The sequence below is a fragment of the Cyprinodon variegatus genome, unplaced genomic scaffold (genome assembly GCF_000732505.1).
Source record: "Cyprinodon variegatus isolate N-32 unplaced genomic scaffold, C_variegatus-1.0 Scaffold228, whole genome shotgun sequence".
Classification (NCBI taxonomy): Eukaryota; Metazoa; Chordata; class Actinopteri; order Cyprinodontiformes; family Cyprinodontidae; genus Cyprinodon; species Cyprinodon variegatus.
Window position 1 is genome coordinate 613,295 of NW_015150681.1, and position 16,459 is coordinate 629,753.

At 40.1% G+C, this 16,459-nt stretch overlaps 1 protein-coding gene across 1 annotated transcript in view; it reads left to right on the forward strand.

Moving 5' to 3' along the window:
• Nucleotides 1-90: 90 nt before the first annotated feature.
• Nucleotides 91-16,459, forward strand: part of fam120c (family with sequence similarity 120C) — a 26,951-nt gene continuing 10,582 nt past the window's right edge. Inside the window, exons 1-15 of the mRNA XM_015381102.1 lie at nucleotides 91-606; nucleotides 3,594-3,840; nucleotides 3,954-4,036; nucleotides 5,301-5,429; nucleotides 7,277-7,379; nucleotides 7,489-7,562; nucleotides 8,570-8,844; nucleotides 9,047-9,209; nucleotides 9,337-9,420; nucleotides 10,978-11,149; nucleotides 11,753-12,002; nucleotides 13,081-13,195; nucleotides 13,532-13,741; nucleotides 14,096-14,330; nucleotides 15,432-15,567. Of these exons, the coding sequence (XP_015236588.1) occupies nucleotides 91-606; nucleotides 3,594-3,840; nucleotides 3,954-4,036; nucleotides 5,301-5,429; nucleotides 7,277-7,379; nucleotides 7,489-7,562; nucleotides 8,570-8,844; nucleotides 9,047-9,209; nucleotides 9,337-9,420; nucleotides 10,978-11,149; nucleotides 11,753-12,002; nucleotides 13,081-13,195; nucleotides 13,532-13,741; nucleotides 14,096-14,330; nucleotides 15,432-15,567 (2,792 nt within the window). The remainder of the gene's footprint in view (nucleotides 607-3,593; nucleotides 3,841-3,953; nucleotides 4,037-5,300; nucleotides 5,430-7,276; nucleotides 7,380-7,488; nucleotides 7,563-8,569; nucleotides 8,845-9,046; nucleotides 9,210-9,336; nucleotides 9,421-10,977; nucleotides 11,150-11,752; nucleotides 12,003-13,080; nucleotides 13,196-13,531; nucleotides 13,742-14,095; nucleotides 14,331-15,431; nucleotides 15,568-16,459) is intronic.

The following is a 16,459-nucleotide window of genomic DNA, read 5'->3' on the forward strand; positions in this document are numbered from 1 at the left end:
TGTCTCACCCTACAACACGTTACAAACACGGCGTACAGAACGTACTCAGAAGCCGCTCCCGGCCACACACACAGGCTCAACAACACCGTCATGGGTGTGCAGGGTTTTCAGGAGTATTTAGAGAAGCGCTGTCCTGGGGCGGCGGTCCCCGTGGACCTCCTAAAGCTCGCCCGCACCGCGGCCCGCCAGCCTCCTCACCATCATCACCCTCACCACCACCCACATCACCCCGGGCCCATGCCTCCCCCGCCCCCGCCTGCCAGGATCCTGATCGACGCTGACTCCAGCCTGCAGCGCCTGTACGGCGGCTACCAAACGGACTGGGTTTGCGGAGGCGAGTGGAACGCCATGCTGGGCTACCTGGCCGCCCTGTCACAGGCCTGTCTGTACCAGGGTGGCCTGGAGCTCGTCGTGGTTTTCAACGGCACTCTGGGGAAGGAGCGCTGGCCCGAGTGGGCGCGGCGAGCTCAGGGCCAGCGACAGACGGCGCAGCTGATAGTCAACCACGTCGGCAGCAAGGCCACCCCGCCTCCCCGGGCATGGTTCCTGCCCCCGGCTTGCCTCAGCCACTGCGTCCGCCTCGCCATGTTCCGCTTCCGAGTGCGGGTAAGAACAGCGATTATGGTTCATTGAGCTGGTTTTCTCTGTGGTGATGTGGCTTTATGTTGATTTTGCACTTGCCTTTTGTGACCTATGGCGTTGAAAGGTGAACCAGAGTCGATCTGAACCATCTTTTTTTAGTACTGAGGAGAAATCTGCTAAATGTGTTTAAAAGAAAGTTCATGCAAAGCCATCAGTCCATAAATCCACATTAAGCACGTTAAAACAGTTTAACCTAACATTACTCACTAACCCAGTCACAGTAGTAACTAGTATGTACACAGACCAAGCTTTATCCTGTTCAATTCCTGGTTTTCTTTGAGGCGGAACCAATTTTTTTTGTCTTGTTACACATAAGAGGTATTGCAATTGCTTGGCAGTTGGATTTTTAAACCTTAAGGGGAAAAAAACTTAAAATTACCTTCTCCATTCAGTCATTGCACACACCCTGAGCAACCATTTTTTACATCAGATTCTAATACATTAATAAAAGGGATTGAATGCATGCTGTTGGTTGATGTTTATAGACCAAAAATGAGACTTAAAATGTGTTTTCTAAATTAGAAAAAATGTTTTTAGTCGCCAATCAAGTGTAGATATAAATATCTGCATTTTAAATATTAGTAGTGTAATTAAAACATTATTGTGCATGATGTATTTTTTGTCTGTTGTATATGTAATGTATCAGGATGGGCTTTTTTAAAATTAAAATTTTGCTGTTTTTTTTTTATTCCATTTTCTCTTCATGTCACACCTAAACCATTTTCAAGAAAAACAAATTCTGTTTGATTTCTACAGGTAGTTAAGAATATTTCAGAATTTTCAAAACAAACAAAAAGAAATTTCCTTTATTTTTTTTTTTTGTTTTGTTAATCTGTTATTAATACTATTTTAAGAGAGTTTATAATATAATCATTCTCTATATTCATCAATGATACATTTGATCCCTGTTTGGGAGTGTGTTATATATTAAAACATCAGAGTACTACACCTAAATAAACTAAGAAGATTGCAAGAGAAATCTAGCTGGTAGATATCGATTATTTTAGATGCCCAGTAAAGTTTTCTGACAGCTAACTGAATATATTATGGACGATATTTGGTACAAAATGTCTTGTGGAAAGAAAGCTTTCTTTCCTATCCAACTACAAATGTTAAGATTATGAAGGGGTGAAATGATAGAAAGCCATTTGGGCTAAAAAGTAAAAAAATAAAAAAGTTAAACAGAAATAATTAAAGTTTAAATGTTGTAAAGTGGCAATTGGGTACTTTTTTTTCTTTAACTTATCTCCGCTAGCAAGATATTTTATTTATTTTTATGTGGCCTATTCAAAAAATAAAACAATGTTATTGTTTTTTTCCTTAAGAAAATATTGCATTAGCAAGTAATGGGTTTTCAATTTCTTTTTTAGCAAAGTAGTTATTCCAGTTGTGCAAACTGCTAGCACGTTATTTTTCCAGAGTTACAATTAGGGCTGTGCAATAAATAAATATTTATTACAGTTGGCAACTGATTATTATCAATAGAAAATATATCTCTTAAAGTTTTAAAGAATTGCACTGAACACTAATCCAGAACCACATGGTGTTCTGTGGAATATAAGGAAGAGGATTAAGACAACATCTCATTATCAAACTAAGCAAGGTTGCTTAGCAGGGCTGAACTATGTTAAAGTTACATTTAAATAGGTATGGTTACAATTTTAATTCAGGGCTTTGGTTGGGCCTTTGAAATGGTAAACAAAACACTAATCAAGTTTTATTAATATCTTCTGATATGTATCTTGATACATTTTTCTGCCATATTGCTCAGCCCTTGTCACCTTAACTAGTTTTGTTCTTCCTGTTAATCTCTGCAGCTTAATGCTTTTATGTGTAATCCATTTCAGTGGATTTATGTTGTCTCAATTCAAAAGTCTTTTTTTTTTTTTTGTTTTATAAATTAACTTATTCACATTTTGAAAATAAAAACAGGTCTAATTCATCCTTAATAATTTTCATTCAGTTCAGTTTAATTAATAATTCACCTTTGACCTGCTAATTCTAACTAGAAGGCATCCTAATTCATTTGTATTTAGTTCTATGAAGCTGGTCACTAAATGTAACAGAAATTAGCTGCAGGTTTCTTGAATTAACTTGTAGTTTAGTGGAAATTCAAAATTAGTCTTATTGATGTTTGAAAGACTGTAGACAACCCTTTGAGTCAATAAACATACCTAGATGATGTGTTTGCAAACTTAAAAAGGGGAAAGGCTTTATTCTTTTAATATTAGGTTTTGGCCTGCTGAGCAGAGCCTGTCATGGGGAAATTGGTCACCTGATATGTGCATTGTTGAATTCAAATTAAGATTATTTGTACATACTTGTACACTAATCATTAACAATAATTAATGATGTAATAGCAAATCTTGTTAAGGTTATCAATGTACAACTCACTGCAGACGGCACACATTTTCTATTTAGGGAAGACCCAGCTGATTGCATTGAGTCACTGACTGCGGCAAACATGAAGCAACATTTGAGAGGAGTGATAACATCTTGTCATCTGTAGGAAAAGAACATCTAGTTATTGACAGCAGTAGCTCGGCTGATGGCTTCCTCCAGAATGGTGTCACAGCTTTACAGGGCGCTACCCAGATGTAGCTTTCTATGGAGACAGTGAGAAGAACAGAAAACGAAAAAAAAATGAGCAGAAATAACAGCAGATAATATAGCAGAGTGAGGGAAAGTGGCATTTTGCCATCCAGCAGCTTTAGTAAATATCAGCATAACTACGGAGAAATTTTAGGATGACCTAAACTACAGCGTGTGGAACAATCGGGTTTCTGATAATTCAGATTTTTTCTTTCTCACATTTAAATGCCAGCATCTTAAGTTTAAAATTTTAAATTAAAGAACGATAAAGTTAAATAAAACCATTAACATATTCTACAAATATTTGAAGAAAGATTTAAAAGCCCAGTTTGCCTAATTTATCTATTCTGCCTCCTTAGGTTGTACAAACGTTGGAGGACCACCACCAGGAGGTGCTGTCTCTCTACAGGGACTACGGATTTTCTGGCCTGATTGCTCAGGACTCTGAGTTTGCCCTCTGCAACGTTCCCGCCTACTTTTCCTCACATGCGCTTAAACTGAGCTGGAACGGAAAGAACCTGACCACACACCAGTACCTGCTGTCTGAGGCTGCCAGGCAGCTCGGACTGAAGACACACCACCTGCCACTGTTTGCTGCTCTGCTGGGTGAGGAGATGCACTCTCTGACATCCTTACCTGGATAGATTTATCACCTGATTGTAGGTAGTGGTAGTAAAGGAGGTTTATATGCCTTTAACTGACCTGTTTCTTTCTTCTAGGAAATCATATTCTGCCTGATGAGGATCTGGCTGCCTTCCACTGGAGTCTGCTGGGACCAGAACACCCACTTGCTTCACTCAAGGTACTGAGAACCGCTGCTTCTAGAGTCCACTGCTTGCATACAGGGTGTGTGTGTGTGTGTGTGTGTGTGTGTGTGTGTGTGTGTATATATGTGCATATATATATATATATGTGTATATGGGGAATAAACCTGCTAAGCAAGAAGTCCAGCAACTAGTTAACACTGGACTGTTTCTGATTGTAACTGAGCTTCTGTTGCCTTACTTTCTAGCCCTCCTGGTGCGGCCATTACTTATTTATATTGGGAGCAGAGGCCGCATCATGCTGCTCAGGATTTTAATATTTTAAACCAAAGATAACATTATGGCATTATTCTTTTCTTTATCTAGTCTAGCATTTCATACTAGCAAGTAGAGAGGTTAGCACTGGAGAAAAGAGAAAGGATTGCAGATCCTTACTTAATTTTGAGGGGTGTTTTTTTTCTAAGCCTTTTTAAATTTCTATAGCTGTGTTTGACATTATTCATCTAGTCGCTCAATTTTTTACTATGAAAATAAAGTCTCTAAATGGATTCACTGCAATTGATTCCATAAACATTGATGATTGTATTATTTGAGTTGGTTTTTCGGTCACATTGGGATTCTTATATTTCACATGGCTGTTCTCTGTTCATTCTTCCTGTTATCAGCTGATGTTCTTGCTCTTTTTCATCTGAATAAACTCCAGAAACATCTTAATTTCTTGCTCCCTTTAAATCCCTTTTCTTCACTTACTTAAACATGCATAAATATTCAGAATGAGCTTTTCTTCCCTCTGTCACAGGGCGCACACTAAAAGGTGTATTGTTACTTGTCCTGTAGCTCTAAGATGAGGTGCTCTTTGAACGTTCTAGTGATGCTGCTTTACGGCTCCTTATAGCTTGATAGCTTATTCTGCTGCAGCGTAGATAATCCTTTGAGTTAGACAGGGTGAAAGCATTTCTGTTGAGCTGAATGTGTACGTCGACTTTTCTCTGGCCTCGTTCATGTTTTGTTTAACACTCCTGCCATTTTGATAAATGGCACTGCTACATGGTTTTATGCAAAACTAACACGTGTGAATGAATGAAACATGAATGAAGCTCATTTGAATGTTACAATTTAGATTTTAATTTAGTCAGTTGTTAAATAAACTCATACTTCTATTGCTTCTAATGTTTTTTCATTCCATTATTTTTAAATGGTGTCCTGATTATAAAGAGAAAAATATCTCTGCAGATGCACTATAAGCACATATTGGACTAACGTAGTTCCTCTGTCGGTGTGAACGCTCTGCTGGTGTTTCAGGTGCGAGCCCATCAGTTGGTGCTGCCGCCCTGTGAGGTGGTGATCAAAGCCGTCTCTGAATACGTCTCCTCCATCAAAGACCTGGGAAACCTCGACTCCATCGCTAGAGATGTCTTCAAACAGTCACAGGTAAGCCGGAGCCACTGGAGGCTGGGGTGTGAACATAGCAGAGTGGGTTTACATACCTTTGCATGACAAGTATTTATACTGAATTAACTGATTAAGCTTATATTTGATCACTTAAAAAACAAAACTAGGTCAGCATATTCACTTGTTCATACACCACATGTATAGCCTAACAATTAGAGAAGCAATTCCCATGCTTTAAAGGATTACTCCACAGTTTAATCACCACAGGTTGTTGGTGGTGAGAATCAGCTAGAATGACCTATAAAGTGTTTGAATGTCATGTGACTCCTCCATGACACTTTCATTGACTTATCGGGGATTTCCACAGGCCACGGTTCGGAGATCAGTAGTGTCTTTTTCCGCTGCACCGCACGGCGTGATTAAAGTCTTTATTGGAAGATCTGCTAATTCAGTGTGAATCAGCAGCAAGGTTTGGCAAAAAAAAGTTAATATGCTGGTTTATAAAGATGTTTGCTTTGATAATCATCATTTGTATCGGATTTTAAAGGAAAACTGGACAGGTGAACAGACTGAACAATGTTTACAGGTTTTATGTGGGTTTGGTTTTATGGTGAGTATTGAGGTCTTAAATTTGTTGGATTACACATTATTTTTTAATTGTACAATCAGTAAACCTAGACTACAGGTGCAACTCCTGCATGAATAAAAGTAAAAATCACAGGTAGAAATGCTGGTAGAGAATCAGTTCTCCTTCAGAAGAGCTCTCCTACATCCTCCACCCTCCAGTTGACAGTCATCTCTGTAGTCTGAGCTTCTTGTAGTAACAAGAATTGTTTGTTTAAACATTAAGGTGTTGGTAGCGTCTATTGTCTAGAACCCAGCAGGTTTTTATTAGGCTGCATGGTTGCTGTTAGCTAGAGAGCTGGCTGTGTATTGAGAGCAGGTTTAGTGCTAAGAGGCGGTGGTTGGTTATTGAGGGGTAACTTCAGCCATGTTAAAGAAACGGGGCAGACTAGTTCACGCTGGTGAACGAGAGACCTGTCATCAAGAGGCTCAATTAGCCAAGATATAGGACTATTTTTAACTCACAGACAGAGCTCTGTGGTCATTTTGCCCCTTTTTGCTGCAGCTGACCTGTGATTTTCAGTTTCTCACAAACATTTTGTATGTCACAGCAATTAAATAAATGCATGTATGAAATTGACAATCATTTAAAAATGGTTAAATAATTTATAGTCACCTGCCACTTTGTTAGGTACAGTTGCTTGTTTGTAGTTCTAAATGGGGTTTTGTTCTGTTTTTTGCCAATGGCATGCGTAAAAGGTCTGTGTACTGTTACTTCAGGTAACGATTCAATTACCATAATAGTTTCAGTAACTGATTGATCTGATTAATCCTTTGAGACATTTAGCGAACCAGCTTCTGTTGCGTTTAAAGGATATTAACTGAACAACTGAGCTGTTCTGAGTCAGAACAATGTGAGTAAAATGCATGTAGACAAAGAGACCAAGATTGGACATTTCTCCGCAGATATTTATAACTAGATAAATCCCAGTTTTGTTCATGTAAAGCTAATCAGGAAGTGCTATTTAAAAGAAACAACACTATTTAGCTTAAGTCCTAAATTGTGCAGTTTTATGATATGTATGTGTCTATTTTTACGATTCTTTAGGACAATGATGTAAGATAAGGCTGTGCATTTAGAAAGTTAATGCTGTCCGAATCATTTGGAATTGAAAAAGACTGAATGGTTTAAAACGTAGATCCATTGTTCATATAAGACCTTGAAAGATGACAAATGAGGGTGAAGTTTTATTTTCTGGAGCTCTTCAGCTGGTTTCTGTGCCTGAATGCTGCAGCTGTCATCTTCTCTGTTCTGTTTTCAGTCACGAATGGAAGACAAAGTGGAGCGCTTCAAGAAAGCTGTGGATTACTTCTCAGCTGCATCTAAACCACGCTCACCCAACATGGGGCCCTCCCCTTTCATCTGTGAGTGATCAGCTGTTTAACCATTGCGACGGGATGTTTTTTGTATGAACCATCTGAATTCTAATTTCTGCATGTAATTATCCTTATATCATTGCCTCTTTGTGCTCAGTACCTGGGTTTGGACCCATTCCATTTGGGGGACCACCTGGCCACATGGGACCGATCCCACTTGGAAAGAATCAGGTAGGTTGATGCCTCTTTCCTGATGAGTGTCCGTCCTATATATCAGTGCTCGATGTCAACCATTGCCCTATCGCCTGGGGCAAGTAGTTTTTATTGTCAGGAGAGAACAAATTTCATTGCATTTGCCTGCCGGGCAATGATGGCAAAAAAAATTATTTATCACTCAAAATTACTTTAAAATCACCGAAATTCACTGAAAATGACCCACAAGCTTTGTCGGCGCCATTTTTGTTGTTTTGTACACATTCTCGCGTGATTTGAAAAGCCATGTGATTTTTCCGCTAGATGGCGTGATTTTTCTCTCCTTGGGGAGAGAATTCTGCAGAGCAGCAGCTGGATGATGAATTTAATCTATACTATAATACACGCTAGATTAAAAATGATCAGTCAGGGATTATGAAAATAATAATAATAATTGTATGCGCACAGTGTAATTATTTCTATCATATGGCAGTCTTCTGTACAGTGGTCATACATAAAAAAATGTTCATTACCTTTTTTTCTCTTAGACATTGGAGTGGTGCATTTAACCTGTCAAGTTGTTTTTAGATTTTTAACTTTACAATTTATATTTTTCCAAGCACACAACAGCTTAAAGCAAAGTTTAGTTTAAAAAGAATGTGCAGGAAGGATTGAAAAGCATGTTAACACGGTAATGTAGGCTTGAGTTCACTATCTGATGCATGCATATACACACCAGGAACCTGTAAACTTACTGAATTACAAAAAAACATTTAGAAAAAAAAACATGTTTCATTGATATATATACAAAAATGAATATTAGGAACTATATTTATCAAACATTACATTATTAAAGTTACATTACATTATCAAACATTTACTTGCCCATACTGGGCAAGTAAAAATTGTTTCTGGGCAAATGAAATGGGAAAGCCACTTCCCTGAAACGTCAACCCCGTATATACTTATTTATTTTGTTGTCACGTTTTTAATTTCTTTTTGTTGCTGTAAGTAGGCCCTAATTTGTTTCTTCTGGCCTTTTCCAGTTTCCTCCGCCGCAGGGCCCAGGGTTTAAGCCACCGTATCAGAACGCTCCATACGGACCTCCCTCTGCACCCCTCTTTCACCCACCTCAGCAGCCGGCCCAAGACTGCAACGACTCACTGACAGGCAAGATGGGCTTCGCCGATTGGTCGGCCCCGTACGATTCCACACAGGGTGGAAATCGGCTGCCCAACCATCACACCAGCACTCAGTCTGGTCCCTCCCCCTCTCCTTCCTCATCATCAGATGGAGATGAACCCAATGACAGTAACGCTAAGTAAATATGCCTTTACTTGTTTCACAAGCAGCCAAACCAATACTTTGATGTTTCTTTGAAAAGTGGTAATATAAATTAAGTTTAAGAGATGTTTTTCAGTCTCTATGTTGAATGAAATGTTCTTGCACTAAAAACAAAACAAAAAAAAAAAACTTCTGCAGGTGTTTAATTCAAACACTGCTGTGCTCTTTTGTCTTTATAGTCATCTGACAGACAAGTCCTCTCGGTGGGAGGACCCGGCCGGCAGAGGGGCCCCGGCTTCTGGAGACGGTTCTCAAGGCAACGGGAGCGGGTCGAACATTCCGTCACTGTTGTCGATGGCGACGCGGAGTCACATGGACATAACCACACCCCCACTGCCTCAGGTGAGAGAAAGAAATCCAGCTGACCTTAGTGGGTGTTGAGCTTTTGAATCGCCGCCAAACCCGCCCGCTGAGCGCTCTGGTTTTAGAGAATCCGCTTTTTCAGCTCCTCTGTTGCTTCTTGCTTCAGGTCAGTGCTGAGGTTCTTCGTGTAGCCGAACACAGACACAGAAGAGGGCTGATGTACCCCCAGATTTACCACATTTTGACCAAGGTAAATACTATAATGAATGTGTAAGCATGTTCCAAAGATAAGCTGATTTGTTTTTAACCCCTGAAAGTCTTTGAGAGCAGAAACAAGACACTGTATTTGGTTTCATCTTTTGATCACAGCTTATCAGTGTACCCTCCTCTTTGCAATCTTCACAGAAAATGTTTATATTCTTCTCCCCTTTTTTTTCCTTCCAAAGTCTCACATATTTTTTAAGTTGTGGCTGTGAGGCAGAGGCCACAAACCTTTCAGGAGACAAGTTAATTGTGAAAGGAAAGCTTAAGCGAACAACCATCCAAGGACTGCTTTTTGTAAGATGCTGAGCAGCCCTGATGCTCTCTGATCTAAGTTAAAGCTCTTGGTTATGTCCATTTTAGCGTTGCACAAAAGTTGGATGAAATGCTATTAAAAGTACATCTTATATGCTTGCAAGTGGATGCATTTTAAAGTACAGGCCTTCTAGTTTCTGGTTTTAAATGGCTCAAACACTGACTGTTACAAAGCCTAAACCACAGAGATTCAATCATGTTAAGTTTTCTTTTTAAATTCTTCTCTCATAAAAAAAAGTCTTGTAGATGTCGCTGTCTTTGCATGCCTGTGTAATGTAGTGCAGTTGTTTCTGTCGTTGAAAACATGCAAAACTTTACATAAAAAAATATGGTATGCTGCTGCTGTAGGTGTATCTGTTACATCTATTTTACCGTTTATTAGACCATAAAAAACACAAATGTATTTTTAAGGATAACTATTTTTTTCTTTTTATGAAAGTGACAAAAGAAAGTATCTAATAACCCACAATGTGAGCCAATATCTCTCAGTAAAGCAGCATAGGCCAGTGAGGAGAGTCCTATCCATTGTTTTCAAATTTTTCTCATAGGCTCTCACCTAATGGCAATGATTTTCAAAACCATAGCTGTGTCAGAATGTATGTATTGGGAGAAGAGAAAGTGGGCATACAGGACGACTAGTTTAACTGGTAAAATCTAATTTTGTTGTGATGAAAAGCTACTACAGAGCTGAAAACAAATACACCCAACATAACAAGAAGTAACCTGGAAATTGTATATTTTGTCAGAAAAGGCTTATCTCCACTGAGGAGGTTATGTATTCATCCATTGTTTGTTTCCTAGCAGGATTACTTGAAAAGTTCTGAATGGATATTAAGGAATTTTTTTACCTGAGGTATGCCTCATGCCAAAGAACAATTCATTAAAATTTGGTCATGATCCAGTTATCTGTGAGTTTAAGCTATAGGTGGGTGTATCGGGCCAAATTTGCTGCTTGGTGGAGTTCTGCGCTCTGAGTGCTTCTCTAGTTTCCGATGGTTTGACTGGGGGAAAAAAACAGTTTTTGAAGGATAACGCCCCTCATGAGTAGTTACTTTATGGAAGATGCATTTTTTTTGTTTTGTTTTGTGGATTATTACAGACAAAAGAAGCCTGTCTATGCCTGATACTGACGACCATGGTTCATTTGTGAAGCCAACTTCTGTGATGGCGGCATTATTTGACCGGAATGATGGTTTTCTTGAACTGATTTTTGGATTTGCTCATCCCTCAGGGAGAGATGAAGATGCCAGTGTGTATAGAGGACGAGTGTAACTCCGAGCTGCCTCCTGCCTCCCTGCTGTTCCGAGCTGCCAGACAGTACGCGTACGGCGTCCTTTTTAGTCTGGCTGAAACGCACCGCCGCCTGGAGAGACTCGCCCTCCGCAAGAGGACTCCCCTAGAAGGTGGGTCCTGTGATTGGGATCCATGTTAACCCTCCAACTCTAATGATGTTGTTAGAGTCTCATCTTTCTTGTTGAGATCATTGCCTGCACAGGTTTATTTAAATTCCCCTGTCTAACATCTGAACTTTTACTAATATTTCTCTCTTCCCTCAGTTTTCCATGATGTTGTGATCAGTAGACTTGTTCCTAAATATCTTAGAAATATAATTTACCTGCCATTAATAAGAACAGCACCCACTCCTTGCTTTTCTTTAGCATGTTGTGTAAAAAAAAAAATGTAAATCCCTTTATTGCCTCACAATGGGGAAATTTGTTCTCTGCATTAAACCCATCCCCTTGGGGAGCAGTGGGCTGCCTTTGTGTGACACCCAGGGAGCAACCAGGGTTAAGGTCCTTACTCAGGAACCCAAAGTGGAGGCTGTGGGGATCCAACTGGGTGTTTGTAACCTTCTCAGAGCACAAGTGCACTGCTCAAGCCACTAGGTCATCACTGCCCTAGAAATCCCTAAAGCCTGAACCTCGTCCTTTACAAGAGGCTTTTGATCTTAAAATGAGATTTCTTCTTCTTCTATCAATGCTCCGTCTCTTCTCTGTGTGTTCCAGTTCCTCCAGTGATCGTCAAAGAGTGGAGCAGCGGCAAGGCCAAGTCAGCCCTGACGCCGGAGCTGGTTCCAGCTCTGTGTTTCAGAGAGTGGACCTGCCCGAACCTGCGCCGGCTCTGGCTGGGCCGTGCCAGCGAGGACCGCTCAAGGAGAACCAGAGCCTTTCTGGCGTGTCTGCGCTCCGACTGCCCGGCACTTCTAAACCCAGCACAAGTGCCCCAACACCTGCTGCTCATGTGCTGCGTGCTCAGGTAACAGCCCTCGCTTGGTGGAGTGTTCTACCACACGCCAGAAACCTGTTCAGGGCATAAAATTTTCCAAGGATCAGTTTGAAAATATTTGTTTTATTTCTGGTATCGGCCAAAAAGAAGTAGGATTTCTATGAAACTAGAAAATTCCCTGTGTTTGTCAGACCCAAAACTCTCTTGATTAATACAATTTTAATATTATTAAAAGTCTACCCGAATAAGGAAGTTTATTTTTACCGAGGGAAAAACGAGTCTTTAAAATAAAAAGGCAAATTCCATAAAAGCATTTAAGACTATAAAGGTAGATCTCAGGTCGAGGGGTCCAGACTTCTGGAGTCTTGGGCCATATTTAGAAACTTCTCTCGCCTCCCCTGTGCATCATCTGTGCATGATGCACAGACAGCTAGACCTGATCTCAGGACCTCAGGGAGATCCTAAGGATGTAAAACTCCTTCTATGTAAGACAACGCTGGTCTATTTAATGCTCCAAGTCAAAAGTAATGGCAGTTAATTTGTTCCTTCAAGTAAATGAAACAGCAGCAGATCTGCTTTCTTCCTATCAAGACTCTTTACTCTGTTAACCCTAAAAACATGTGTTTTTGTATTTAAGCTCATTATGAATCCAGCTGTTCTGTTTAAGCCTCAAAGGTTCATTAGAAAATAAGAAAATAGCATCACCAAGACCAAGGACCAAATCAGAAGGCTCAAGGAGAAATTTGCGATGAAGTTAATTACATGACCCAACTGATGAACTCAAAATGGAGATCATAGAAACAGTTTTGTCTAAATAAATTGATAAGTTGCGCAAAGAGAGTAATCAGAGGCAGGCAGGTCTGCGGTCCTTAGGTGGGTGAATCTGTCAGCAGCATAATTATTGGTGACATTCACAATTGTGGGATTTATTTAAACACCTTTTGAACGAAGGCCGGAAAGATTTATTTTTCATAAACAATGTAGGGACCCACCCCCACATTCTGCTGATTGGGACATCACCAACAATACCAGTTCATCTGTTCCCTAATCCAGCGGTAGTTTTGTCCTTCTGCTCTTTGATCTCAGTTCTGTGTTCTTCTCCTCTCAGGTATATGATGCAGTGGCCTGGTGGACGGATCCTTCAGAGACACGAGCTCGATGCCTTCCTGGCCCAAGCTGTTTCCAGCCAGCTCTATGAGCCCGACCAGCTGCAGGAGCTCAAGGTGGGGAGTCGCGTCAGATTGCAACCCTGTTCTGCACCATCCATCCCATCTGCAGTTCTGTTGTTTGAAGCAAATCCTTTATGAAAAATACAAGTAACCTGTTCACATGGAAACTTGTTTAAAATGAACAGTTTCTAAAGTTTCATTGCTGGAATATTCAGTAAAGCTTTCTTCATTTTTCAGTGATTGTTCATGTTGAAGTACATGCCTTAGTTTCTGAAACGTACCATGCTTTTACAGCTGCATGCCTCAATTCCTCGTACGTCTGAGCCGCTTTCTTTTGTCTCCAGTTTGAAAAAGGCGCCTTTTTGGTTGTGTGTGTCTGTCGTCTGTCAGGTGGAGAAGGTGGACGCCCGCGGCGTGCAGCTGGCTGCTCTCTTTATGGCTGGCGTTGACACGGCGCTATTCATCAATGATGTCTGCGGCCAGCCGTTGCCATGGGAACACTGCTGCCCCTGGGGCTTCTTCGACGGCAAGCTGTTCCAGAGCAAACTGGCCCGGGCCGCCCGCGACCGTGCCGCCCTGCTGGACATGTGCGAGGGGCAGGTATGAGGCAGAAGCAGCTACTTGTTACAGCAGATGGTAAAACTGACGTGGTGAGAAATAAATGTTGAATAAAACACACTGGAAGTTTGAAGGGGTCACCGCAGGAAATCTATTTATAGCTTTAGTCTGAGGCCCAGTTTCCCCACAGATGGTAGGCAGAGCAATAATACAGCTTCATAATGTCATAAATTGTTTTTGGACCGGTCGTTTTTCCTTAGTTTTTGAATTTTGCTCTGCAAAGCTTATTTAAAACCCCCCAGAGAAGGCACCGGAGAATGAGCTGAGATCTGTAGAAATAAAGCAAATACGGGGAAAAAGAAAGGGGATCTAACTTCATATTTTTCCGTGTCGCAGGAGGAGTTGGTGTCGAAGGTTGAGAAGATGCGCCAGGCGATCCTCGAGGGCATCAACCTCTCTCGTCCTCCTCCCCCTCCACCTCCTCTTCCACCTCCTGCCTTCCTGCCCCCTGCCATGGTGCCCCCTTTCTACCCAATGCCTCTCTACCCACCTCGCCCCATGGGTGGCATGCCCCCACATCACCCGCATCATCCACATCACCCCGGCCAGCACAGACCCAGAGCTTTCCCAGGTATTCAGCTCCAGGCAGTTTGAACACTTTGTGTGAAAAGGAAAAATGAAACTACTTGATGTAAGATGATGAATAAACCTGAACATTTTATTCATCATCTTACATCAAGTAGTTTCATAAATTTTTATAATTGCTGTAAAGCTAAAAGCTGGGCAATAACTTTATATATCAAGGTATTTTTATTGAGTTACAATGATTTGAAATTTAATTACAGTATTTCAGTATAGACCAGTGTCAGGGATTATGGTGTTTGTCACTGGCTGACATTCAGGGGTTTATGTAATTTTAAGGTTTTGTTTTTTTTTAAAGCAAATATTTCATAAATGTTATTTTTGGAGGAGTTTGATAAACTTGGCAAAACAAATGTCACAGATTTGTACTGGTGCACGTTTGTTGTGAGTATTCTTGGCAGTCGTTCTGAGGCTTTTATTTTGTGTATTTTGATGTGTGGGTCGTAATGAATCGGTGATTAGTCCACTTTTTTGTGTTATACTGGCAGAGGATGAAAAAATGACATAAGTTTGACTGTTTTGTATCAAAAGGTGACTAAGATAAGAAACTAAGAAGTAACCTTTTACAGTGTGAGGAACCAGGGCAGTAAAAATTTAACAAAAGCTTATTTCAGATCGGACGAAGTGACAATAAGAGATCAAGAAGCATTAACAACTTCTGGAAAAGCTGATATCCTTCAAGTAGCTTGTTTAGATAATTATTATTTGCCATTTTATTTTCCTCTAACAGTAATGGAGTGCTGATGTTGTTTACCTTTGAAATGAAAGGATAGTTTTTGCACTAATTTAGAAAAATTACCCCAGGTATAAAAAAAGTTTAATCTTTGACCATGTTTTTTTTGTTTTGCTTTAAATCTTTATAAAATGTAATAACATCATGATGAATCTTAATAAATTCTTTATATTTCCATTACCCTTAGAAAAATATTATATATCCTAACTTATATACCGGTAAAAAAAAAAAATGAAATTAATAAAAGCTGTGTAGTTGATAGTTTTGTTCTGTGTGAGGTTTGTGTTATTGGGCAGGTCTGACTCTAATGAGCTTTTTCCTCTCTCCCTCCCTCCCTCCCTCCCTCCCTCCCTCCAGGCATTCAATCCATTCCCCCTCAGGGAGGAAAACTGGAGATAGCTGGCATGGTGGTCGGCCAGTGGGCTGGAAACAAGCCTCTCCGTGGCAGAGGGGGTTTTAACATGCAGGTGGTCTCAGTGGGAGCAGGAAAAGGGTGAGTAAAGTCAAGATTAACACTCACAGCCAAAATCTGACTGCACACCTGTAATATTAGAAGACAAAGAATCTCAGATGTCATTTGGAAGTAGACAGTATACAAAGAAACGTGTAGTTTTAAGGAAACTGGTCATGGTTGGTGGAATGATCCACATTTTTATTTGTAGATGATCTTATTTCCTTTGTAAGAGAAATTTGAAGACATGTTAAACAGAGGCATGGTGTATTTTACTGATATCTGACAGATCAACATGTTTTGATGGCCTTTTTTAAGCCTTTGCTGATTTGTTTTCGTTTTACACGTGAGAACTTACAAAATCAAACTTCAAACTTACGCTCACAAGATAAGATACTTTAAAGAAAGGCAGGCCTCATCGTTTGGTTTTCCCAACTGCAATGAAATTTAACGTTCCTCTAAAAAAACAGTGAAATAGTCCTTTTCAGAAACCGTGAATCACATCCAGTGTTGCATCTCCCGGCCAAAAAGTTTAAAGTTCTACTAATATCAATGTTTTATTGAACATTGAATGGCAGTGGACGAATAAACTAGGGCTGCAACTAACGATTATTTTAAAAATCGATGAGTCGGCCGATTATTTTTTCGATTAATCGATGAACCTGATAAAAAATATTTTTTATACTAACCTCTTTATTCCAAAATAAATATTTTAGACAGAACAAACAAGCACACAAGTACAGGTTGCTCATTAACTGTACTGGTGCAATATGAAAAATAAATGTTTGTGTTAAAACTACGCAAACTTACATGAGAAATGTAGCTGTACATCCACAAAATATAGGGTACTTAGTTTCATAAAGTGCAAAAGCCTCTAAGGGGTTCAAAAAATATGTCCCCCCATTTCAACAAATGAGGTTTTTTAGACTAGAAG